This window comes from Lissotriton helveticus, chromosome 5_1, assembly GCF_964261635.1.
Source record: "Lissotriton helveticus chromosome 5_1, aLisHel1.1, whole genome shotgun sequence".
In the NCBI taxonomy this organism is placed as follows: domain Eukaryota; kingdom Metazoa; phylum Chordata; class Amphibia; order Caudata; family Salamandridae; genus Lissotriton; species Lissotriton helveticus.
The window spans coordinates 1,338,442,653-1,338,470,615 of record NC_136065.1 but is presented as its reverse complement, the minus strand read 5'-3'; the positions used below and the strand labels follow the sequence as shown (position 1 = coordinate 1,338,470,615).

Here is a 27,963-nt window from a genome sequence, read left to right as displayed (position 1 = left end):
TAGTATGGGTAGTTGGCCATTCTTATGTGAAACGTGCTAAACCAATTTTCCTTGCTGGAGCGGGTAGACGGAGGGCGGAGTGCGGGGGTTTCAATTTCTCCTTCCATGGCAGAGGGGGGCTTCGCCTCAGTCAGCTTAGGGGCTACATGTCAGATCTACTCGAGAGACACACCTCACCACCCTCAGCGGTCATCTTGCACCTGGGGGGGAATGATTTAGTAGACATAGGCAGAAGGGTCTTGGTGGAAGAAATCATATCAGCGGCAGGGTGGCTGGCGAAACTGTTACCGGATTGCACTATTGTGTGGTCACAGTTGATACCGAGATTGCAGTGGAGGGGGGGTGAATCAGTCAGTGCGTTGAATCACTCAGTAAAAAGGGTCAACAATAAACTAGACAAGCTATTTCGAACTCCTTATCTACAGAGCATACCTCATGGTTGCATCTGGGTGGAACAGTTTTATGTGCGGGATGGGGTCCATTTGACAGAGTCAGGCAATGCCCTATTCATAAGGAACATCTTAGCATGGGTAGAAGGTTTTGCGAGGAAGGTATGTCCTTTCAGTGTAGGCTTTTGGGGGGGCCAGATAGTCGGTCAACTATGCTGGCCTGTGGCGGTAAGGTCATAATCGGTGAGCAGCAATTTAAGGTCCTTAGGGGGGGCGGTCCCATTCACGAAAGGGGCCGCCCAGGGGGAGGGGCCACTGGTCTCTCCCAGAACTTCAGGGGCAGGATATCCGTCGCTTGGAAGGGTGCGGGGGAGGGAGTCACGCTTTCCTCAGGCTGGTAGCCACCCCTCACATACACTATGATGTCATCAAAGGGCGCGAGTGTACGGGCCCTCCTGTTATGGTTAAATGGAGTTCATGGAGCGCACGAGGGTAAACGGGCCCTTGTTGCACATGCGCATCTCGGACGTGAGAGCGTAGCTGGGTAAAAGGATCTGACACCGGTTAGCGACCTTGCCGTAGGACCAGAAATTATTAGAATGCAAAATTGATATCAGGATGTTAGATTCGGTTAGGAACCACGCTGTATTAGACATTTGTTAAGGTTAGCCCACCATACTTGTCTAAACTTGATGTAAATCTAATGTCTGAATTTTGCATTTAATAAGTATGTAAATAATGTTATTTTATTAAATTTTTAATTTTGTTTCATATTTTAATAAATACGGCCGGGGGGTCTCGAGCTCGAGACCCCCTGCCTTCCAAAGAATTCTGTTGTTGGACTGATAAGTGTGTAACTGTAGTGTGCATGATAAGGGGGGGGGGGGGGTGGCCGGCAGTCACAGACCATGGAGATCACGTTGGGGAGGCCGCTCTACGTCCTACCTGGCGCCCAAACTCGGGAACTCCCTACAACTTAAATTAGGCGTCTTGGAGCAAGAACTCCCCTTCCGCAAAGCTCCACAGACCTGGCTGCTCAGGGAGTAACTAGGCCCCGGAGCTGTTCTTCGGTGGCTGTGAAAGCGCTGGGAGGCCCCTGGGTAGTCATGCGCTATACAAATACTGCAGAATAGAATAGGTTCACATGTATGCTGCTCGTGGGATATGAAGCACTTACTCTTCAGCTCTGAACTAAGAACCTTGAATGTATCAATGTATGTCATCGCTGCAAGATGCTCCTAGCCCATTGGGTATGATGCTCACTGTGAGAGTAAATAATCAAAGCATGAGTACATGCTTACCCACCTCGTCTTCGGAGCCGATGAGGCGTGCAGTGACACCACTGGTGTAAATTCCGCCATTTGCATCTTCGTGAATTTTGATGTTGGATTTTCGATGTCGGGACTCGGCATCTCTAGTGCCATCAAAAAGGTCCAGGATCTCCTCATTGTAGAGCTGTTGTGAAGGATGAAACGAATGAATAATAATATTTATGATAAAACTGTTTTTCTGCAGTGCTAGCGAGCATAGTAAATATTGCAGTTTCGGGGGTAATAAACGTTGGAGGGAGCAGGAGGGAAGAAGAAAGGAACAAGACGGAAGAAGAAAAGAACAGTAGGGAAGGAGAAAATAACAGGAGGAAAGAAGAAAGGAACAGGAGGGAAGAAGAAAGAAACAGGAGAGAAGTAAAGAGGAACAGGAGGAAGCAAGGAAGCAAGAGCTGGAGGAAAAAGGAAAATGAAGGCAAGAAGAATGGAAATGCAGGTAGGAAGGACAGAAGGAAGAAGGATGGAATGGAGGATGGGAGAAGAGTAGTGGGAAGGGTGGAGTGTAAAAGGAAGGAAAGGATGGAGGATATAACAGAAAGAGGGAGATTAGGAAGGAGGGTAGGACGGAAGGATGGAGAGAGGGTAGGAAAGGAAATAGGGAACACATGGAAGGAAACAGAAGGGGAATAAGGAGAGAAATGGAATGGGGAGGAGAAGAGAAAGTGAATGAGGACAGCAAGAGAAAAAGGAGAGGAGAGGAGTGGAGAGGAGAGGGAGGGGAGGGGAGGGGGCGGTGAGGTGAGGTGAGGTGAGGTGAGGAGAGGAGAGGATAGACAAAGAGAATGGGAATGGGGAGGGGAAGAAAAAGGGACTGGGGAGAGGAAGTGGTAGGAGGAGAGGAGGGAAGGGAAGGGAAGACAAGGAAGAGACAGAGGAAGGGTTAATTATACAAGGATGAGCTGAATAAAGAAAGAAGGAGAAAGGGTGAGGATAAAGAAGAAAGGAAGGAAGGAAAGGATAGGAGAGAGAAAAGATGAACTAAAGGAATATAAAAAAGACTGAAAAGGAAGGGAAGAAAGAAAGGGACGGGGAGAGAGAGGAAAGAACAGAGGGCGAAAGGAAAGAAGGAAGAAAGGAAGCATGTAAAAAGGACCAACACCATAATATACTCAATCAATTCAATTCAATTCAATAAAACTTTATTCGGTTTTTCACAACCATAAAGTATACAATTGTTAACAATGCCTTCAATAAAATAGATATATACAGTTTAAAAATCACTTTCTAAAATTCACAAATTCATTTTGATCTACTCAATGTAGTGTATTTCTATTCACATGGCTTTTACCCTCTTGTGACTCATTCTCCTCGTACCTATACACCTGATCATCTCAATTCTCAGTGCATTTTAGGGCCTCTTTAACTTTTTTTATATATTTTCCCATGGCACAAGCTATGTCTAAATTAACCATTTCCACTAAAAGGTTTACTGCATGCATCATAATATACTCGAGAGAAAAGAGTGGAAGACATGAAAGAGGTTTTAAAGGAATATAGAAGAACGACTGGATAGTGCAGTTAAGTAGCAGATTATCAAAAGAACCAACAAAGAGGAGGAACACGAAGAAAGAACTAGAAAAGGCAGCAAATGGTACCGCTAGGCACGCCGATAGGGAAATAAGAGAGATGGAAAGTTAAATAATAAGAAAAAATGAGATGGAGGAGAAGAAGAAAGCAGAATAGATGGGTAACATTATTAGATTGTAAGATAGTTAGTTATACATAGCAAAACTCGTCAGGTTTAACAATTGTGAGCACGGATTTATAAAAGTTTTTAGCACCTAGTACAACTTTCATACACAATGAGAAAAAAAGGCTTTGCCAGAGCCTGCGTCACATTTTCATACCTTACATTTCCTCGCACAGAAACAGTTAAGTACATGAGTACTCCAATCTGCAGTCTTCACAGATCCTGAAATTCTTGGAGAATTACGAAAAATGACAAAAAACTAGGAATTTTCTGCCTACAAAAGGATAAGCCGATAGGGCTAAACATTCAATGTTTAATGGACCTTCGTGAATCCGTCTATTGTTTTTAGGATTGGTGGACCAGAAGTTCAGTTCTGCTTTGACTGCTCAATAAAATAAAGTGATGGTCTAATGCTTGACTATATCTCAGAAAGCAAGATTGCACTATACAATTTCGCATAGAAGCTGCTCTGGCAATTTCTTTCTATGAAATATAATTCTCAGCCAAACCCAAAATTAAAATAAGGGAACCAGGACTTGGATATTTTGATATGTCATAATCAGAGACTTTCAAGGTGATTAACGGAGAAGAGAGGCGAGGGGACTGTAAGACGGTCAGTGACCTACCACCAATTTCGAATCTTATCCTGGCACATGTACCAGCTTGGGCACTGATAGCGCGTGCCCTGGTCACACATGCCAAGCTGTAGGTTACCCCGCTTTGAGAGTGTAAGAGGAATGTGGGTATGAATCGTACTCCTGGCGACAGGCAGAATGCAAAAAAAGTTGTCTTCAAAAGGTCTGGGGTCCCACTCTCGCTGTTGGTTGTATGACTTTAATGGTTGATCTGCTCTTTTATTGTGAACATATATGGCCCCTGCAGATGGGTCATTTTTGAATAAATATTTTTAATAAATATAACAGTAAGTTTCCCTTCCCCTCTGGAGGAATTATCCCGATTTTTGTGTGATGGTTTATCTACACGTCACATAGGTGCCTGAGTAAAAAGACCATAAACAAAACACTGCATTGAATAGATGTCCCCAAGACCAAACAACAGCAGGCTTTAAAGCCGACGAGTACTGCTGTAGTGAGCCGGAATTAATACCGACCTTTGTGAATACTGTCAATAACGGAGGAAACTCATGACGAACTATATGCGGCTTAGAAATGAACAATTTAACAACAGCTTAAGTAGGCCTGGATAACAATAAAGACAAATATTTTCAAAATCAGATGTCAAGATGTTGTATTCGTTACAGCAGATTAAATCTCATTGTTTCCATTGAGGTTGCCACTATTTTAGGATGTAAAAAATAGACCTTGTCGGAGCGTCCATCTTCAAAGTGTTTTGGTTTGACCTTCTGCTTTTTATTTTCTACTTGCATTTCCTGCTTTAGGGTTTTTGTATCAGAGGCGAAAACAAGCTTCTGTTTATTTCTACATGTTTTATTTGCCACTCTGCGCACATAAATACTGGCCGTAGTAGTGGCAAAATACCAACCAGTCGAACTCCATGGCCTTTAAAGAACGGATATGAATCCAAAGTGGGGAGAGGAAACTTTAAATGTGAACGTTTCTTTTATTATCGCTTTTCGATCACGACTCCAACCCAACGGCTACGGACAGCAACCACAAGAAACTATTTTTAGCAGAATGGGAATGCGTGGTAATTTTCCGAACCGAGGCAAAGGTTAGAAATTGGATGATCTTGGTGTCTGAAAGACATCATTAATTATTAGGTAATAAAACTCTGGAATATTAATCTCAGAGTAATTACCGTAATAACTCAAGCCAGGCAGCAGTACTTCTGACAGCAAATGCATCTACAAGAGGCCGGGCGGTTAGGTCACAGCAAAGGACGCTAGAGGAGGATAGAAATCATTATAATTCATTTACACGGGATGAAGCTCCTTTTCCTGCACAGTATTCCATAAAAATGAATATTGTGCTGATATGGCATCCGACTCATACATATCTTTTCCCTATCTTATTCCTCCTTAGGAATGGTACGAATAAGACAGCATGGACATAGGAACCTATACATTCACTAAAGCACAGACCTTTTAGTTGTTTTATGGTAAATGTTATTATATTTTTTGCGGCACCAAAAAAAAATAATAAGATACAGTTGAAACAGATCGAAATCAAAGTATGTGTACCGGGGCACAGAATGTTAAACCAGTAAGGTAGTTCAAAGGGTTGAAGGCCTGCTGCCTAGAACTTTGTATAGCATACAGGTCTGATGTCAACAGAGCAAATCCTGCCTTTAAAAGACTGACGAAATGAGTACCATCGGGTAGGAGTAATAACACCTACTTTTCATTGCCAAGAGGTACTACAATTGGTTAGCACCTTAAAATGGGTCTCACATTTTGAATCGCTAACTATCCTGGTTCCTAACTGTAGTGCTGTTAGCACTCTAGACGATGCACGCACGCATCCACGCATCCGCAGGCCAGGCGTGGCCTGCGGGGAGCTAATAAAAGGAAGGCGTGCGCTCGGGCACGTCACTTCCGAGTAACTCTAAGTGTGAGGCTGACTGGTGTTTACTGCGCGCATACGCCCCTGCGCTAGCGGTTCAGCCCAAGGCCTGGTCACCCACCTCACACCACTACACTGGCGACGAGCGGAGGGGGCCCAACCCTCGCCCGTGCACCTGCACTTAACGGAGCGGTCCGCTCCTCTTCCGCGGCGCTGACCGCATGCATTCCTGCTCCCATCCGGTGAGCCTGCTGCTGCCGGGGCATTTCCCCCCCCCTGCCTCTGCCCTGCCTGGCTGCTGACGTGGCCTCCCTCCTCTGGCTGCCCTCCGGTGAGGGTGCGAGCCGTCGGCGGAGTCCGGTGGTGCCCTGGTTTTGGTGCTCTGCGACGAGTTGCCGAATCTGACGCATCTCGCGTGGTCCGCGGCACCGGCACCCTGCCAAACCTCACGCATTTTGCGTGGGAAGCGGAATTCTGCCCTGCAAACCCTCACGCATCCCGCGTGCACCGCGGATTGGTCGGCTGTGACCTGGGGGAGTGTGCTAACGCCTGGAGGAACGACGGACGACTCCCTGGAAGCCTGGCAGTGCACCTGGTGCGGTCCTGAACATCCTGCGCCTGACCAGGCACGGCGCACGTGGCGCAGGTGGAATTTGGAGCACGTGGAGAGCGGACGGTGCGGATCCCTACCCAGGTACACGTGCCACTGCGAACTCCTGAGGGGACTGACGAGACCCGAAATTATCACCGCCCCAATTGGGAATCGCCGCCATGGGGGATGGAGATGGTGCAGCGCCTATCATGTGCTGCCTCCCCAGCTCTCCCGGCTTCCGATCTGTGGTGTGAGGAACTGTCATGTTTCTTTGATAATAAGATCGCTAAAATTCAAGAGGAGCTCTTAAACTCCGGTGGTCCCCTTCTGCTTTCACCGCCTATCATTGATATGGGTGTGAAGCAACATGTCAGCCAATTTTCCACCTTTGAGCCAGCTCAGCAAGCTGATGTGCTGGCCATTTTGGAGGCGCTAAAGTCTGGTTCACCCTCTGACCCGTGCCCTGCTAGGGTTTTGGGGGGAGCGGCTAGCCTGGTGTATCAGGAGGTTACCCAGGTTGTTAACATGTCTCTGGCTTCTGCCTCAGTACCTCTCTGTTGGAAACAGGCGAAACTTCTTCCTTTGTTGAAGAAGCCCGGCCTGGACCCCCTGGCTACCTCCAGTTATCGTCCGATATCGCTGCTCCCGGCACTAGCGAAAGTGTGTGAAAAAGTCGTTTTTAGGCAACTGAATAGTTTCATTGAGTCTTCTCAGGCCCTGCACCCGGCTCATTCGGGGTTCAGGGATGCTTTTAGCACTGAGACGGCTCTGGTGGAAGTTTCAGAGGCCATTAGGGAGTGTCTCGACGGAGGCGGCAGAGCGGTCCTGGTTTTGCTGGACTTATCTGCCGCCTTTGATACGGTACCCCATGCCCAGTTGTTGACTAGGCTGGCAGAGGTGGGGCTGTCGGGTGCGGTTCTGGCCTGGCTGTCTTCGTTTCTGTCTGAGCGGTCGCAGCAAGTATGGATGCCCCCATTTGCCTCATCACCCAAGAAGCTCACCACCGGGGTACCACAGGGTTCGACGCTAAGCCCACTGCTGTTCAACGTTTATATGACCCCGTTGATCTATCTGGCTGAGCAGTGGGGAGCCAAAATAATGTCATACGCCGATGACACGCAGCTGTTGTTTACCTGGCCTAAGGACTGCTTAGACGCTCGGGCTGTCTGTTCTTGTTTGACCCATGTTTTCCGATGGCTTGTCTCAGCTCAGCTCAAATGCAACGAGGACAAGTCAGAGCTATTATTTTATGGCAATTTTCCGGCCAATTTTAGGGAGCTTATTTGGCCGACTAATTTCGCATGTCCTAGCTATCACGGAGGCCCGGCCAAAAACCCGGTCGTCTGGTTTGGACAGGATCTTAAGTTTGAAGCTCATCTAAAAAAACTTACTGCGACCTGTTTTGCGACCCTCAAGTCACTCAAGAGGTTCCTTCCACTTCTCCACAGGGAGGCGAAGGAGACTGTTTTGCGTGCTTTGATCCTGTCAAGGCTCGATTATGCCAATGCTCTCTATAGTGGTCTCCCTAAATACCTTATAAAGCGAATGCAGATCATTCAGAATGCGGCCGTGCGACTTCTGTTCCATCTTCCACGAAGAACTAGTGCACGTGCCCATCTTCGAGAGCTCCACTGGCTCCCAGTGGCACATCGCATTATGTTCAAATCATTGGTTCTGGCCTTTCGGGCCTTGCATCTGCAAGGCCCACAATACTTGCACAAGAGGTTTACCTTTTACACTCCTCATCGTGCTCTTCGATCGGCCAATCTCCGTCTGATGTCTATGCCCAAAGTCAGATATGCGAGACTGGGTGGTCAGTCAATTTCTGTCCAAACAGCACGGTCCTGGAATGCCCTGCCGCTTTCTCTGAGATCATCAGCTACATTAGCAGGATTTAAGAAAGGGCTAAAAACCCATCTTTTTAATCTCAGTATTTAGTTCTCTGTTTTTTTCTTTTTGGATTGGGTCAGCTTAGTGCTTACATATCGCGCCAGGATACTCTGTAGTAGCAGAGCGCGTAATAAAATGTTTTATAACATAACATAACATAACAATATCCCTTTCCAGCACGCCGCGGCCGGGGTTTTGCCGCCATTCAGTGAATCAGTTGACCCGTCCACGGCCTCACCTCGCTGGAAGATCTGGCTAGAAAGGCTAGAGAACTACTTTGTGGTCACACGGGAGACGGATGACGCAGTAAAAAGGTCATTACTGCTCCACTACGCTGGGGACGAGATATTTAGACTTTTTAAACACCTCCCCAACACGGGTGCGGCGGCCAGCTATGACGCCGCAGTTGCCGCTCTCAACGGACATTTTGATCCTCAATTAAACGTGGACTTCGAGGTCTTCAAGTTGGGACAGGCACATCAACGAGACGGAGAGACTATGGATCAATTCCACACGCGTGTCAGGGAACTGGCCAGTTCCACCGACGAAGATCAGCCCAGAGCCATAAGAAGGCAATTGATCCAGGGATGCCGGGATAAGACCTTGAGAGGACAAATCCTTCGAAAGCCCAAAATCTCCCTGGAAGATATCCTTATTCTGGCCAGATCCCACGAGCTCTCGGATGTCAGGGCGACGGCCATGGAACAGGCCTTACACAAAACCCCGATCAAGACGGAGAACATCAAGATAGAACGAGCGGACGCGGTGCGGCCTAAGACACGTGGTCAGGCACAGAAAGGATATCGAAGGAAGTCACCCCAGGCCCGCTGCGGATACTGCGGCCATGAACCACATGCAGCCAAGGACTGCCCGGCCCAGGGACAGACCTGCGGGAACTGTGGGATCCCAAACCACTTCGCATCAGTCTGCCGCAGGAAGAACCAAACTAGAAACCCCAAGAAGCCATGGACACCAACTAAAGCAGTCCGCCAACTGTCACTAGACGACCAGGCCCCGGAGAGGGCAGAGAAGCACCTGCCAACGGTATACGATGATTCAGATTCGGAAGACGAAGAGGCATACGTCGTCTCTTTTGCCCGGGAACTCAAGCAGCGGAGACGACCACAACCAACATGCGTGGTACAAATGGGACAAAGCGAAGTGAAGGCGATCATCGACACAGGGGCCACCGTGAACGTGATGGGACTACAACAATTCAACAAGCTGCGTCCTCGCCCCGAGGTCCTACCGTCTAAAACGAGAATCTTCGCCTATGGCGCGGACACACCCCTACCTCTCAAGGGAAAAATCGTGATACCCATCCGAGCAGATGAAGAGGAAATAACGGCAACAGTCCACATCATCAACCGGGAAGCCGACACCCTACTGAGCAGCCATATGGCGGAGGATCTGAAATTGATAGCCTTCGCTAACCGGATCCGAGCTCACCAAGTGGACGAATTGCTGGAGCGTTTCCCTGAACTGTTCAAAGGACTAGGGTGCATCAAATGTGACCCCATCAAACTCCATATAGACAAGTCGGTATCCCCCACAGCATTGCGCCACCGCCGGATACCTTTCCATCTCCGACCACTGGTGGAAAAAGAATTGAAGAAGCTAGAGAACCTTGGGGTCATTGAGAAAGTGACAGGGCCTACCCCATGGGTCTCGCCCATGGTTATTGTCGAAAAACCTAAACAGCCGGGCGAGATACGTTTGTGCATTGACATGCGATTGCCAAAAACAGCTATCCGGAGAGAGAGACACCTGACGCCCACAATGGACGACATAGTGGCTGACGTGAATGGGTCAAAATGGTTCTCCAAAATCGATCTTAATGCTGGATACCATCAACTACCCCTTGCGGAGGAGAGCCGATTCATTACCACATTCAGCACTCATCTCGGCCTCAGGCGCTACAAACGCCATAATTTTGGCATTTCGTCAGCAGCTGAGGTGTTCCAAAACACCATTAGAGAACTCCTATCTGGGCTGCCAGGAGTCATCAACGTCAGCGATGACATCCTAATACATTCATCTACCGCATCTGACCATTACAAACATCTACGGAATGTCCTGAAGAGACTAAGCACATATGGAGCGACACTTCACAAAGACAAGTGTCAATTCTTCCAATCATCTATTGAATTCTTTGGCTACATATTCAACCAGGAAGGAATTCAAGTCGACCCGAGGAAATCCAAGTCTATCAAGGACGCTCCAGCGCCCAAATCCCCAACGGAGGTGAGAAGCTTCCTCGGGATGGCCACTTACTGTGGCCGATTCATACCAGGTCTAGCCACAAAAAGTGAACCCCTACGAGCCCTCACCAAAGCGGACGCTGTCTGGCAGTGGGGCACCAAAGAGATGAAGCATTCCAAGGCATCAAAAATGCCCTCCTGGGAAACGCCACACTATCCTACTTCGATCCTGGCAAACGCACCGAGGTCATCGTCGACGCCAGTCCGGTAGGCCTGGGAGCAGTCCTGACACAGGAGCACGAGCCCGGACAATGGACAGCACTAGCTTTTGCCAGCAAGGCTTGACCCCCACCGAGACCAGGTATGCCCAAATCGAGCGGGAAGCTCTGGCAATCAAGTGGGCCTGTAGCCATTTCCACCTCTACCTACAGGGCCACCCATTCGTCATGGTCACCGATCACCAACCCCTAGTACATCTCTTCAAGGGCACAGCCCCGCATCCACCACCACGCATTGAGAGATGGGTGATCCAGCTGCAGTCGTATGGAATGGAGGTGGTATATCGGCCAGGAGCCAAGAATCCGGCAGACTACCTGTCACGCCACCCATTGCCTCAGGAGCCGACCCCCACCGATGACGACTGCGAAGAATACGCCCGGTGGGTAGCACTCACATCCTGCCCCCTGTGCATGACCATCACTGAGATCAAAGAAGCGGCTGCTGATGACAATCCGTACATGAGAACGCTACAAGCCATCCAAGAAGGGACCTGGGCTAATTATCTACACCCCCCCGACACCTGGACGGCAGCGGACAAGGAGGCCCTCACAAAATTTTGGCATGTCCGTCATGAACTCAGTGCCACCGATGATGGCGTACTGCTAAGGTGAACACGACTGGTGGTGCCACAACGCCTTAGGCAGCGGGCTACGCAGCTCGCTCACGGCGGCCACCAAGGCGCCACGAAGATGAAAGCCCGCATGCGGGAGAAGGTATGGTTCCCCGAGCTGGAAACTATGGTTGAAGATCATGTGAAGAACTGCCTATCCTGCCAACTGACGGGTGATCCGGAGAGGCCGGCCCCGATCATCACGGAGGAGGCCTGCACAACACCGTGGACTAAAATAAGTGTAGACTTCGGGAGTTTCCCGGGCGAAGGACACACCCTGGTGGCTATTGATTCATACTCCAAATACCCGTTTGTTGAAAGAATTGACTCCACAGCTTTCTCACACGTAGGGCCAGCACTAGAAAAACTGTTCTCCATGTTTGGTTACCCGGAGGAGTTAAAGAGCGACAATGGACCGCCCTTCCAGGGAGCAGAGTTCGCAACATTCCTGAAGGCCAGGGGCATCACACACCGACGCATAACACCCCAGTGGCCGCAAGCAAATGGGGAGGTCGAAAGATTTATGCGGACTCTAAACAAGACATTTCGGATAGCCATGGTAGAACAGGCAGACCCTGAACAGAGACTACACGACTTCCTACGTGAATATAGAGGGACCCCTCACTGCACCACCCAGAGAAGTCCGTGGGCCCTCATGTTCCAAGGACAACGCAGAGATCTCCTCCCCACTACCCCGGGGATGGTGCCGACCCCAAATGAGATAAGTGAGACCCAGGAACGGAGGCGACAGAATAATCAGCGAGCCAGTCAGCGTCGAAGAGCAAAATCACGACGGCTGTGCCGGGGAGACCGAGTGATCATACGGAACAGACGCCCTGGAGGAAAATTCCAGACGCCATACGAACCGGGACCGTGGATTGTGACAGCCATGAAAGGAACCATGGTAACGGCACGCAAGGAAGGGGAAGAAGTGTCGAGGAACACCTCGTGGTTCAAAGTGGTACCCCCTGGGCCGACCAACAGCTCGGAAGCGGTGGACGATACTGGGGCATCGCCCAGGGCCCTAACGCAGAGGCTGAAAACAACTCGCCAGCAGGGACCCAAGAAGTAATGCCGGAGTCAGAGAACAGGTCATCAACGATGCAGACTCCCACCAGGAGCACCCCACACCACCGAGAACATGGTCGAAATCAACCCCCACGATACAACCTACGGCCCAATCCACCCCCGAGTCAGAAGCTCAAAGATTACGTCTGTCAGCTGAGTCCCTGAGGTCATCGACAAAGGACATGCAAGTACCGAGACTTATATTGAAATTATGATAGACTGATTACCCAAGTCTGGAACATTTTTGGAAAAAAATAAAAGTTTATAAAGTTTGATAGAGATGTAGTGCTGTTAGCACTCTAGACGATGCACGCACGCATCCACGCATCCGCAGGCCAGGCGTGGCCTGCGGGGAGCTAATAAAAGGAAGGCGTGCGCTCGGGCACGTCACTTCCGAGTAACTCTAAGTGTGAGGCTGACTGGTCTTTACTGCGTGCATACGCCCCTGCGCTAGCGGTTCAGCCCAAGGCCTGGTCACCCACCTCACACCACTACACTAACCCCTTCCATGCGTTCGTCGGCCAACGGCCGTCGCGAGCACTACCTCTGTAGTGCTGCGCACCTCCGCTGGCCGACGCAGGCCCGCCCACTCCGCTAAACCGCCGCACCACGGTTGAATTGCCGCAGCGGTTAAGCGGTTGAACACCTCACAGCGATTCTGATCTGAAAGCAGTTCATGCCACAGGTGTCGGAGGGGATAGATGGGAGAAGAGGCCAAACCTCTTACAGTTCCGCTAGGAATTTCACAGACATGGCTCCCCTTAGTAATGTTATTTTTAGTGCCTTCAACATAATAAAAAGGCAAGGATTTTGCATACTCAGTATACGAGACACTCTATACTTCCCCAAATGAAAAGTCACCGATAACTGTTTTATGAAAATCAAGCGTGTCTTTTTGTTGTGTGCCTGAACTTCTAGGTGCCCCAAGAGATAATAAGAAGTGGATCAAAATTGAAAATTAAATGCATTAGTACCTGCATTCACTGATAAAACTCCACAAACCTGTATTATCACTGGGAGGCCCGCTTACAGATTTACAAAAAATACTAGATTTCATATACCTCTGTTAAAAAACCCTGTGCAGGGTTTACTTCAGACATTTTCATATCACTCTTAATAGTATTAAACCCATGATCGTGGATTATTAGATAATACAATTAGACCAAACATTGAAGAGTATTTAGGGCCTTAGGACTGCCACACCCTTGGTGGCGATCCGACCACAGCAACACTGTGGGCCCGCCCGCAGTATTATGAGTGTAGCGATCAGACCGCCACAGGACTGCTGTGACCGCCAGGGATCCAGGATCCTGCGGAGGTCAAACAATGGTCAGGAGTTGCAATATATTGGCAGTGCCACTGTGGCACAGCTGGTATATTCTGTGTTGGCTTTCCACCACCCCTTTCATGGTGGTGACTTCGCCATGAAAAGGGTGCCGGAAAGCCATCTAGTGAGACCCTAACAAGGCCCCCCTGCCACTCCTGGGGGTGCATGCAGGGGAACACATGTTGTGCTATCCTGGCAATGCACCGCCAGTTCCTGCATGGCTTGGCATGCATGCCACAACATACAGGATGTGGTGTCCGTGCCCTCACGGCGGCGGTCTGCATGTTAGACTCTCCTATGAGTCTAACAGATCGTCGCAGTCAAACCGCCTCTGCACCACCGCCCGACCAGGATTACACTCGTAATCCATCAGGTGGGTGCACCACGGCTTTGGCGGTCCTCCAGCGGACGGCGGAGTGCCGCCACCTCTGGAGGACTCGTAATAAGGCTCTTAGAAAAAATGTTCCATCCAGATATTACATTATTTATAACATTTAATTGCAGACTACCATTCGGACAATACTCCAAAGTAATTGGAACTCATTCCCAGAATTGATAAAGTCATCATTTTGTGGTTGTGATATGTGAGTAATAAATCTGTAATCGGATTATTGCTTTTTGTATTGATTATTTATCAGCATGCCACAACTAGATTAGTCCTATCTTTAAATACAACGCAATAAGGTCATGTATTGCTGCTTGTTATCTCTTTCGTTCTATTATTGATCTACTGACACAGTCTGGCATGGTCAAATGTATTTATAGTGCTTGGGTGTCTTGGAAATGATTATGTGAGACTGTGCAATAAATACATTGAAATTAAATGTGGAGCACTCTATTTATAATATAATTCTACTCCGCAAATTTCAACAAATAGATAATCTTCGTAATTTTCGACTGAGGGAGCTCATTATATGTTCTGTGATCGATCAGCGGTTTTATTTTTTTGTTTTAGGGGAGATATCAAAGTTGCACTTCATGAAGATGAGGGCTTCCCTCATTAAGTTTCAAGCCCACCTTAAAATGAAGAAAACACAGAAGTGAAAGCGTGCTTATTTTAACCATTTTGTGGATGTTGGACATCTATCTAAACATGGCGGAAATCCCGTCTGCTCTGTTTAGAGTGCATCAAGCCACATACACTCCAAATAGGGTGGACAGGACCATCGCCAGTAGTTGGCAGATGTGCCGCGTATACCAAGCACTTAATAAGGTCCTGATTCTGTTGCTTGATTTCTTTAATGGGAAGACAAGAAAAATTGCATAGCCCTAAGACCTTGAGAATGTAGCCACGACAAGGTTCCCAGGCAACCTTAAAGAAGGACTTTTCCCTGCAAAAAGAACTGGCAGAGGATTGGCACATTGGCATGGCCAAAGGAATAATTTCCCGGGTTTATTTTGTTTGGCAGAATTAATGGAATAGAATCTACCTTATGTTTTTTGCAGATTTTGATACCTGGGTAGCATCACGTTTGGGCTAGTATGTCAAACGTACCTATTGTAATGCATTATGCATGCAATTTTTTTAACAATGTGTGGGTCACATCATTATTTCTATCAAATCTAATTACAATGTGCATAAAAGTTAGCTTTCATTTGACATCTTGAATTTCACCAACGTTATGAACACAAACAGTATACAAGTGCTTCATTCAGGAGATCCTCTGGCATAACTTCAAACCTGAGGCGCTCCTCCAAATCAACCATAGGAGAAAACAATGAAAGCAGAGTTATCAGCCATCACTTATCTTGCAGACATGCTCACCTCCTCTGATGGTTCTTGGCACACCCACAGCCAGGACGCTGTCAGACTGAAGACCAGGAAGTATAAAAAAGAAAAAACAAGACAACAGGACTTTTCCATCTACACACCCAGGATCTGGATCGAGATCTCCGTATTGATCAGGGCAGCCCCAGTGCTGCTCCAAGTTAGGAAAGACTCACCTCTTTCAAGAATACTACAGTGCGCTCACCGTCCACAACCCAGCTTCCTACCCTAAGACTCAATGGCTTTATGCTTATCTGTTTCTTTTTTTTTTGTTTTATATACAGAATACAATCACAAATACTTTTGCCGGGTTAGCCACCACTAGCGTGTACAGCTCTTACATTGTTGTAACAGTGGTTACCCTTTTGCTGATTAGCCGATGCAAGACTGCCAAGGTTTCCCCAGTCAATCAGTGTAACATTTTAACTAAGATCCAACAGAAAAAGGAAAAGAGCGCTATACATGATCAAAGATAAGCATAAAGCCTATCCACCTTTTCACTTTCAACTTTATGCTTATCTTTGTTCATGTATAGCGCTCTTTTGCTTTTTCTGTTGGATCTTAGTTAAAAGCAAGAGGATAACCCCACACTGGCAGCAGGAGAGCAGGGAGTGATGGAGGGAGACACTGTAACCAGGCTTGCCATCCCGCACCTCTGGTCTTTACTGGCTTCACCTCTAAATGTCAAAGATAATGAAATGGAGACGGTGCAAGGGACACATGTCTGTCTGACATCCCAGACCAAAGTGCTTTGGCCGAGTTGTGTCAGGGCCCCCTCTGGCGCTTTAACATATGGGAAGAGATGGGAAGCACATGTCAGGGAAGAGGTCCCTTCCTTCTAAAAAGTCGCCCCTGAGTCACCAAAGTAGAGCCCTGGAGCTCAGGCTCCCAGCAGCACTAGAACAGCCGGGAATCATTCCCAGCACAGAGGAAACCGCCACCGCGGCCTCTGCAAACAATTACCGTTCCGGGGCCGGGTCTCGGCTGTGGGCGGCAGCGTGTTGAGCCCGTGCAGCGATCGGACCGCAGGGCAGTCTGAGGGGTGAGATCTCCTGTCAGGGGCACGTGGAGCGCGCAATCTGGAAATATGTGACTTTCAACTACTCTACACGCTTGGGTGCGGGATCTTGTGCTGTGGATGCTGTCAGTGAAGGAAACAAGCACTGCCACCCCGCACTCACATCTGCACGAGGGGCGCGCGCGCCGCTGTCCCGACTGTTACTGTTGGCATCCTGGTACACATCACCCCCCTTACTTCAACATAGATCACGCTATGCAGGAGATGCCGGTTCCACACTGAAGTACTACACACAGCAGCACATGCGACGGAGGGATGCTTGCAGGCCCTTCTTAGAGCCCCTGCATATTGCTGCAAGACCCCCCCCCCCCCCAACTTTTTAGAAGGTTGGTTGTTCATATAACACCAAAAAAAACTGAGCAGGATGACTCAGAAAGACAGCCTCTGTTATTGTTATTGTTGGACTTCTGTTTTCTGCAAGAGACCTCAGACCTGCCTTATTGCTGAGTCTTGTGGTGAGAGACCTTCTATAAAATGGACTTAGAGAAACAGGACAGCAGATAAAACCCCAGCGGTGGAGCCAATGACCTAGGAACAGTGGGGGAGCGAAAGGGGAGCTAACGGGGGCTAGGCACCCTTTAATTCAATGTGGCACCGCAAAATATGAAATGATTTTGAAATTTGCAAAGTGTAAAACTGTCACCCAGTTCGATATTCAGGTGCTTAACAGGTTTCTACTGTAGACCTGGGCCCAAATTTATTAAGGGACTGATTATGAGTTTGACGGTCCATGGTACCACCGGACCCGTGGTGGAGGTGTTGTGGCGGTCGTGGACCGCTGCACCAGTGGTCCGACCACAGCATTATGAGTGCAGTGGTCAGACTGTGAGGGGACTGCCACATCCGCCATGCCCAGCAGTAGAGCAGCAGTCCTGGGGTCGCAATATGCTTGGCGGTGCCACTGGGACACCACCAAGCATATTATGAGTTTCCTTCACACCTCATTGCCATGAAAAGTGAGTTGGGGAGGAAAGAAAGGGGCTCCTACAGGCACCCCTTGTGCCCCTGGGCCTCAGGATACATGCAGTGGGGGCACCGGTGTGCATGCACCCCTTGTTCCTGCACGACATGGACATAACAGTCCATGTCGCGGAGGAACGACCTTTGACATTTCCATTGCAGTGCCTTTTTGAAAGCCACCACCATGGGAACACCAGAGGACCGCCCCCCCAGACTACAAAAATAACTGCAATCTGGCGAACGGCCGGTGTGAGCTTTTGTGGTGCGGAAGCAGGACGGTGGAGTGGCGGCCCACCCCCTTACCACCAAAGTCGTAAACAGGCCCTAAACCTTTGCATTGTTCCTGCATCGCACAGGGTATTGCAAGGCAACGCATAGGCTTAAGTAAGATTTACAAAGCCACACAAGGGGCAATTTATGCCACCTTGCGTGACTTTGAAATAAAATGTAATGCAACGCAGCAGCCTGCACTCCATTGCATTACATTTCGTAGCTGTAGGCAGTGTGTAGGCAGTGTTGTAGGCAGGTGCATACGCACCCTCACTTCCCTGGGCGTCCAATCTCGGTTTTGAAGCATGTGAACTTCATACACTTTTGGGGCTGACAATAAAAAAATAAAGATCAGCTAACCCTCTGTGCATCAGTACACAGATTCGTCTGTCTAAGCCTTGTACCAGCTGATCAAGGAAATGTTTGCCATCTTAATCATGCAGCTAGTATCCCCTAAATATAAAATATTTGCCTATGGCTACAAAATTTGGTTATCCTCTTCCGTGCGGCGCTGATTCCCCCCGTGCTGGACATTCCAGAACAGGGTGCGGTCGTGACGGAACCATTCCGTCATCAGCACAGCTCAACCGTGACTGATGACGGAATGGTTCCGTCACAAGCATCGAAGGGGTAAAGAGGTGAAGCCGAGATTAGTCCAGGGCCGGAATGGCTACCGGGCTTTTCTATGTAAACAATGGAAAACCAAATGGTTTTAAAGGATGCTTTAAAACCATTTGTTTTGCTAGGTTTATTTAGAAGCACATGCATGTCCTCATCAACCAAATCAGCCCCCACGGCAGTGAAATCGGTCCCCACCTTGGCAGCCCACCGAAACGCCTAGTAACCAGTCCGGCCTTGGATTAGTCCACGGTTTTCTGGTTTCATGTTATAGAAATCAGCCACTAAATGTGTATCTATTTATCTCTCCTTTTTAGGTCTCGTAGCGTTTAACAGCGCGAAGCGCTGTGTCCGCCAGGAGACCTATAGTTAGCGAGTCTGCTTCCCAGGAGACAGCACCTGGCCGCGCGCATTTCCTCTCCAAGGAGGCGATTTGAGCGGGCCATGCGCACGCGAACGCGCTCGCTGTGGCCAGCTGCTGTCTCCTGGGAAGCTCCAACACCACACACGCATGCGCACACACAGAGACACACACACGAGCGCACATACACACATGCACGCATAGAGACACCCCCCGCCGTCGCACACATACACACACACACACACGCGTGCACACATACACACACGAGCGCCCCCCCCCGCTCCCGAATACAGTCCCACTTACCGCCAATCCGGTGTTCTGTAGCCTCTGCGGGGCTCTCCCTCGGGCATCGGGGCCCCGCGTCACCACTGCTCCTCGGGCCAGGCACTCCGTGGGCGCTGCTTCGCGCACAAGACGGAAGGCCCGCCCCCACGCTAGGTTTCGTTTTCATGACTGCGTGCGCACATTTGTTTATTTTAGTTGATGTGTATGCCGATATTGTTTGGTACGAAACACTTAGTAGCAAGTTTTCAGTACCGTTTAAGGTGCGACGTGTTTTTCTAGAGGGGTTTGTTCTTTTTATCCCTCTGCTGCTCTGAAGTGGGACAGGAGTTTTGCCGCTCTCTGGTGTTTATGGATTAGGCCAGCTGGGTCCGAGTCTGTCAGATTAGTACATAGCAGCTGGACTTTAACCCACCGGCGTGACCCAGGAAGTGATGGGCGAAGTGTTTACGTTGTTTACAAGTAGCTAGCTGCCCTTGCACCGCCAGGAGGGGATTTTGGAGCACGAGACCGGTGAAACCAGGGTTACCTGTGGTAACCGGGCAACCCCAGGCGGAGCCAATCAGCTCCACCTCAGCGAAGGAAAAAAGCATCAAAGCAGAGGTGAACTGTGGAGACTGGAACAGGCAGGTACCGAGGAGGGGCTGGAGGTCAGTGCGAACGAGTGAGTGCCTGTGAGACTATGGAGTGCGTTGTACAGCTGCGGGATGGCCGCGTAGGGTGGGGCTCTGGAGGGCAGTTGGTGGGTTTGCAGTACTTAATTTGAGCCGGTGGTTGCTAGGGGGGTCACCGGAACGTATTTCTCCTTCAGCTAAGCGCCACGAGAAGGAGAGAGACACTCACGGTAAAGCAGGGAAAAAGAGAAAGACGGAAACGGGTACTTAGTATGAAAGGAGTGACCGGCACGCAAGGGATAAAAGGGTTGTGTGTTAAAGAGGCACGAATTAAGTTTTACACATGGTATTCGGCGCCGATTTGTATTAGTCCCTCCGAGCAGAGCTTTGACCACTAGCACTAATTTCTACAAATGAGTAGGCGTGTAGCGCTGCCTGCACCGTCTGTCTCTGTAGAAGCGGACAGACTGACATGGGGACACCAGGATTTCTGACGGGCCGAAGGCCGGTTCGGTCCTCAGTGCCGGTCTGACTCTGCTCTAGCCCTAACAGGTCGTGTGGGTTTCCCCCAACCCTACTCTCCTTTGGGGCACCGCCTTCGAATTCTAAAGTTGCTCCAGAAAGCGAATGTGAGCTTCTAGGTAATGGATGTATGGACCTAGGGTGCCTACCTGAACTGAACACATTGCCTCAAGGCGCTTTCTGGTTGGGTGGAGTGTGTGCAGGTGGGATTCCGAAAAGGGGAGTTTGTTTCCCTCCAAAAGTCAATGCTACTTGTGTGACTGGGCTGCAGTGAGTCGAGGACTGTGGGCATGTTTTTGAAGGACGCTTTCAGTGTGCAGGTGGGGTTATATCTTGAAGCATTTTTTTAGGGAGATGTTCCCTTGTGAGGCTCAGTGATTTAAAACGGATTCAGGATTGCGCCAGTAACTGGTGTTGTGGTTCCACTTTGTGGGAGGGTGGGGCCTCCGAGATTCTAGGCCAATACCAGAGTGGCTGCAGGGCTCTACGACTCTCATGGTCGCAGATGAAAGATTCGGTATTTTGGCACCCTTTGTCAGTGGTGCCGGAGTCTAGTTAAAGTTAAGAAAAGTTGTTGGTAAGTTCCACTTCTAATAAATTGTTGTTGGGTGAAGTGTGGTTGGCAGGAGGCTGTTAGGTAGGCTTGGAAGAAAGAGTGATGTGGTGTCACCCTCTGACCTACCGAGTGTCCAGAGTCGCGGTATATATATTCCCGTCTTTTCCAGTATATCTGTACACGTTTTGCAATTAATCTGTACCACAACTGTTGCTGTTGACTACCTTACACCCGCTGTTTGGTGTGTTCTACCATAGTTGCTATGTTAATTTTGCTGTTTTATATATTGCGAACATGGCCGAGGGGCATTAGAGTGCTTCACAATAGAACAGGCTTGAAAAATCGCCAGGAGTAAATATATAAAGGAACCATGCAAAACTATAATAATGAGGGGGATCTAGACCAAGGAGATAATTGTTTGGGCAAGCACAGTTTTAGCCAAAATATCATTCAATAAGACAGATTTGTAGTTCCTTTTTTAGGTCTCGCCTAGGCAGCGCGCATGTGTTGCGCTAGAAAAGACCTTTTAGGAATCGGTCTGCACTTTTCAGCAGCTCATGCATGCTAGGCATCCACCTTGCGGGAGCGAGCAGCGGAACGCAGGGTGCCATTGGTTGTGCAGGAAGCAAAAGACACACAATTGATGGACGGAATGCAGACCAAATCAAAACATTCACCCCCAGTCAAGAGATCTTGGTTAAATCCATCATTCTTTTGCTCACCATGCCACCCCAGTTTAGACCTGGCCATATGCAAATCAGTCTTGACCCTGTGCCTCATGGGAACAGTCCAGCCCGAACTGCCATTGGTTCTGGAGGATCATGTTTCCACTTCGCGGTTGCTTTCACTTTTACTGCTGTGTTTTTTTTTGCTCCTCTTGTAAATGTATTTACTCTTATTTACAATCAAAAACTCAATGCTTTGTTGCATTCATATGAGTCACTTTTCCTCTCTCGAACGATGGTGGGGCGGGTGGGTATGAATCAAGATTTTAAAATGCTGTTCTTCAGCAGTTCACTTGTATCTTTGATTCTCCACTCCCTGTGTTTTTGAACAAACTCAAGACTTGCCTGTAAAATGGCCTTAACCCCAAGGGCAGAGAACTTTGCAGACATGTTTGGGGTATTGTTCAAATATTTCCTACCAGTTATAAAATACTTTACTCCTCTATTGGATCAGCTCCTAGATACTGGTGGAACTGGAATCTTATTATGTATTTAGTGTGTGGCCCTAATTTATACTTACAGCTTCATAATGGCTAACAAGAGTTACTGAATTCTTGCGAGACTCCAGAGATTCTCACCTACGAGGTCTTCCATTTTGCATCCAGCATAGCAACCCCTTTTGGCATTGCCACCAAGGTCTGCAGATGATAGCATGCCCACAAACGTGCATTTGTTCCTTCACAATCTCTGCTTGGCACCTGCGTTCCTTGTGAGGTGAGCATCAGAGTAGCCCATGACAGTCATATGTCCAATCATGATTTGTGTTGGAGGGATTGTTTTGTTGATAATAGTCTATAATATGAGATTTCATCATATCTCAGAACTAGTTCTGGAGCTGCTGGTGCCCTGTCTGAGAAGTACCACATAAGCCACAATTGTTCACCCGTGCATAAAAGGAGACACCTCACGGATTCAAGGGTGCAATGAACACGTCGTACAGTTCCCCGCGCTTTTCGTCATCGGAGTGTTCCTCTGTGTGTGGGCAAGCAGGCAAAAGGGCAGGATATGTGCTAGTTAGAGAATGTAATGTAATGTAATGTAATGTAATGTATGTATACTTGTAAAGCGCACTGTTACCTCGTTACGTGGCGTCCTGGCGCTGTATACCGCTGGGGAACCCGTCCTGGCTTTCCCTGTGAGAGGGCACCCCAAGGTGAAGCCAGGCATCCCCGGCGTTGCTGGGGCCATTGTGGAGATTAAGCAAGCTATATATGTTGTATATGAAGGAGTGTGAGTAAGTTGCTGTCTCCTAGTTTGTCAACTGTTGCATCAGTCAGTTTGCTGGATCTCACTACCTAAGATGGGATAAGGCTGCCCCTTTCGCTTGAGTACAGAAGGTAGGGCACCACCCACTACAATGAAATGAGCGGTGCATAAATGGGGCTAGTATTTATATACACTATGCGAGTGGAGGGTGCCCCGTTTATTTCTATCCTTAGATTTCTCTTTTTAATTCACACATGAATTCCATCCCCCCACTCCATCCCCCCCACTCCATCCCCTCCACTCCATCCATCCCCCCATCCATCCATCCCCCATCCATCCATCCCCCATCCATCCATCTCCCCATCCATCCATCCCCCCACTCCATCCATCCATCCCCTCCACTCCATCCATCCATCCATCCCCCACTCCATCGCTATCATCTTGCAAATCATCTTTATACACCAATACAGACTTTGCTAAAAATTTTATGCAACACATTGTCATATACAATGCCAATAACTCAAACTTTAATGCTGCGAGACCTATTGCATTGCAAATGCCTGTTACCTCAATTGTTAACACTTTGTTTTAAACTCTTTTTGTCTAAATTCCACATTGCTTACCAAGCACTGGAGAGGCAGACATGATGTCTCCTTCCCTCATGCCCTTGTGCCAACTCATTTGTCCCAGTTTGTCTTGACAGGTAATATTGACAGGCAATCAATAAATACCTCAGATTGTTAAAATTATTGTTCATTTTGTCACTACCATTACCTTAGAATGCCAGAGGAATTTACTTTGATACACAGCACCAGTGGCATAGCCAGTGTGGCATGGGCCAACTACGAGCAAGAAAAAGGGTTCTTTGGCTGCTGTTTAAACTGTGAAATACAGCAATAATCAGCGTTTAGTTGGCACGTCAGGCCTCTGGGTCCTGGAGTCAGTGCTTGGTTTGTGCCTGCATCTGGACAGCACTAACGGTAGAATTTTATTTTAGAGGCACCACCTCACTGTTTTCATGTGCTGTGTATGAGCTGATGCTATTGCCAGGAGTGTAGATACCACTGGTGCAGTAGCTGCAGTGGCACCGTGAACCATGTACATTTCTGTATTTTAATATCCAACAGCAGTGAAAGGGACCATTTTCATTGCTTGCACCAGAGTCCATGGCATCCTTGCTACGCTACTGTCTATTACCACTATGCAACCTAGTCTTTCCAAAAATATGCATAAACCTGAGCTACATGTTACTCCTAGCATTGATGGAGGATTATAATTTTGGGAAAGAAAATGGGTTTATCACTGTCATTATTATGAGTCACGGCAGCACCATCATCTTAGCAGGAGTGATACCTTTGGCTACCTCTTCTTGGTTTGCGCATGCTTCGCTTCTACCTAAAATACGGATTTCCATCGTGTTGTTTACAAACACAGTTTGTTTTTATATATGTAGCAGTAATAATAGATTTGTGTGTATGATTTTAAAATTACTGTACAGTGCATACAATTATAAATGCAGGTGTTTTGGAAATAGACACAACACTCACTCTTACACCAACAGTGTTTAAAATCTTCTGGCCCTCTATCAAGTATACTGTAGTCCACGTAATGTCCAGGAATGTCCAGGATGGGGAGAGAACACTTTTACAAAACAATGGCTCCAAGCTGTTTTGCACTTTAAATGAGACCTTAATACTTTGTTATGGTATGTGTATTTGAAAATCACACTATCACCATGAGGGTAGCCTGCCACTAAACCGGTGTTTGTGGCTAGCCCAGCCTATGGTAGGCAGGGCAATTGAAAAGTCAGGTCGTCAGCTTCTTGCAGATTTAAAAAAGAGGAGAGGAGGCTCCGATGTGGAGTGGAAGGCCTTTCGTGCTTTAGGAGCAATGTAGGCGAACGCTCGTCCTCCTGATCTGGTTCTGTGTATGCATGGAATATGTGTGAGTAGGACTCCCATGGAGTGGAGGTGTTTAGGTGGTTGGGGGAAGGAGCTGCGATTGTTCAGGTAGGTGGGACCTAAGTTTTATGCTGTCTTGAATGTGTGTTTCAGGAGTTTGAAATGAGCTTTTTGTGTATCCGGAGCCAGTGGAGCTCCCTGAGGTGTACTGTGATTTAATGTGAGTTCTGTGTGGGAGGCTGAGGATGAGCCTGGTTGCTGAGTTCTGGATGGCTTGAAGTCTTCTAGTGAGTTGCTTGATGATCCCGGCATAGAGGGTGTTCTCGTATTCCGACTTGCTGGTGGCTAGGGTGTGAGGGACAGTTTTTCTAGTGTTCAATGTGCAGAAGAGTTACACAACATTCAAACTACGATATCGCCAAAGGGAAACAAAATGCAGCGCTTGCAGCAGATGAGTGGCTTGGGGGTGTGTGTGGGATGGATTTTGAAGTAGAGAAGATAAAAGAAAGTATGTGCAGGAGAGACTGAAAAAAACAATGATGAAGAGGAAAGAGATGATGGGTGAGATATGCATGTGGAGGATTTCAGAAAGATATGGTGAAAAAGTGTTTAAGTGTCTAAGAGTATGAGACTAAAGAGAAAAGTGGTGTGAAGGATAGACATTTTGAGTTTACATTATCACAACAAAATCATAGTTAACTCATTTATTTGATACAGCTCAAACGCATTGGAAAAGCCAATAAGTCTGGCTTGTTTTGGGCATAGGCCTATTGTCATGTTATGTGAGAATGTAGTAACAGAAACCTCCCAAAGGCACCTGGGTGGGAGTAACTGAGGACCTCGCAGCACCTGTAGTGCAAGGGGGCACCTACAACTTCTTGTTTTGGAGGGGGGCCCCTCAGCCTCTAAGCCATGCCATTCCATGCCTTGCAGAATACGTGAAATATCATTGAATAAGAAATAGTTAAACACTCTGGAAAGCTGCTCAGCTTTCCCAAGCAGACCCCTACAACGTTGGGGTAGCCCAACCATTCAGGGGTCCCTCATCAAGCTCAAGACCAATGAATGTCTGTGAAGCCTGGGAGACGCCAGGGTCCCTCATCACATTCTGCAGGGGGCTGGGGGACATCCTTTTGTGTTACCCCACTGAGAGGCATCTGAATACTGGTTAGCTTTGCATATCTTCTCAACTCCTTCACACAAGCACATAGGGTCAGAGAGACAGGTTCAAATACTCCCTCCAAATACTAATGGCAAGAAAGTACATTTGTGATACACCACATACTCCGTTGGTATGGTATGGCCTCAGGAACCTGGTGGGATTTAATTCTCTCAGGTTTCTGGAGTGATGTTTCAGTCAGAAGATTGGCTCTTGGGGTTACAATCTGATGCTGCATCGTCAGTGTAATGTCAAAGTTGGGAGTTAGGATTTAGAATAGTGGTAGTCTGCTGCTCAATTCCTATGCCGCCAAAGTATGTCATTCCCATTTTGCAGTGCTATCATCTATACTACAACAAATCAATTGAAATGTGACTGTTAAATAAATGAAATTTTCTTTATTAGAAAGCCTCTTTATCATATTTTTTGCAGGCCACTTGCTATATCATTTTATGTGGGATCTTCTAAAGGATTGTATCAGTCCTCCCTATGAATTTCGTAGCTAGCCCAGCTCTGCAGCTCTAAAACTCATGCAAGATGAATGCCAGGGACAAGCTGTATCACAGAAGGTGTAATACACAATGCAGATTTATAAACCTGCAAAGTATAACAAATGTTAAATAACACAAGTGAACATGCCTGTTTGACCTAAACTAGAACCCCAGGTAACTATTACAGGCATTGTTGGTTTCTTGGTGCACATAGATGTGGCTGAGGTGCACAGAGACCTTACACTGCTGGACACAGAGGAAAATAATTAGAGGGAACACTGGTTGTAGACTTTCCAGGGGTAGAGCATGGGTATTCCTGTCCATCCACCCATGAATTTGACACAATCACAGATTCACTGAAATCAGTAAACCTGGGATCGCGCCAAAATAGTATGGCTCCCTGATCATAACGTAAGGAGGAGGAATATGTTTATTTCTCCTTGTTATTTCCTTTTTTATGTGAGAATCCTTCTGCATCACCCATAGAAAGAGGAAATTGCTTCTTAGGATTGTTTTTATGCCGAAAGGTATCCCTCCCTGCAGAAAAACAATTGTGCCAGTAAGACACAGGCATCCTTGCACAATGGTGCAAGGGTGCCTGCATTGGCGGTAAGTGCCTAAATTGCACTAGTGCATACAGAGATCTGAAGAGCATCATATCTTAGTAGATATGGCACAGTTCAGTTCACCCATTAGGGCAACAAAGCACAGCAACATTGCTTGTAGCACTGCGTTGCTTTCACTTTTAGTAAATATATCGCTTAGTATGCTCAAAAAGCACATACAAATTAGAAACATGAGATTGTTTTTGCAGGTTTAAGATTATTGATATAGCAGCATTTTAAATTTGGCTTAGTCTGTTTAATATAGTTGGGGGGGGGAGGGGCATGGTAAAAAGCATTACAGTAATCCAACCTGGACAGGATTACTACTTGGAACATGAGCTCGTGAGATATTTGATTTAGGTGTGAGGGCAATCTTCTGCGTCCGTGGTGCTTCTCACCTTGTCCTAGTTGCTTCGTCCATCCAACCTCATATTATCCATGTTTCATATTTTCTCTTATTGTCTGTACTGTTTCTACCTTACCCCTCTCTACCCAAGTTGTGTCTTCACAGTTCCCATGACCTCCTACTGTCCATATTTCTTCTTCCCTCCACCTCACACTCTCCCATTATTAATGTTGCTTTTTCACTGCTACGTACTATTCTCCCACGTCATAGCACTTTTTACCCTCCTGTTTTTCATGTGGCTTGTTCCTTCCCATCCTCCCATTGTCTGTGTTGATTAGAATCATGGTGTGCATGCTGCACCCCATCTTCCTTAACCCCTTCTGCGCTCATGACGAGCTGAGCTCGTCATGAGTTGCGCCGCTCGCACGCTCATGACGAGCTCAGCTCGTCATGTAACGCGGCTTTTTTAAAAACGCCGCGCACAGCCGGAAAACCGCTAGCTGCGATGCGGTTAATACAAAAAAGCGCTATGATGCAGTCAGTGCTGGCCCATCACAGCACTTTTTTTCTAACTATTAGCCTTTTTGTACAGCAGCCACGCTGCTTTATAACATGGCTAAAAGACATTGTCAAAGCCTGAGCTC

The 27,963-nt window shown here is 47.8% G+C and overlaps 1 protein-coding gene across 4 annotated transcripts in view; it reads right to left on the bottom strand.

The window, feature by feature from the left end:
- Positions 1–27,963, bottom strand: part of KIF21B (kinesin family member 21B) — a 493,467-nt gene that overhangs the window by 241,762 nt on the left and 223,742 nt on the right. For all 4 annotated transcript variants that reach the window (XM_078644203.1, XM_078644205.1, XM_078644204.1 and 1 more), the window contains exon 4: positions 1,695–1,844. In XM_078644203.1, coding sequence (XP_078500329.1) covers positions 1,695–1,844 — 150 coding nt within the window. The remainder of the gene's footprint in view (positions 1–1,694; positions 1,845–27,963) is intronic.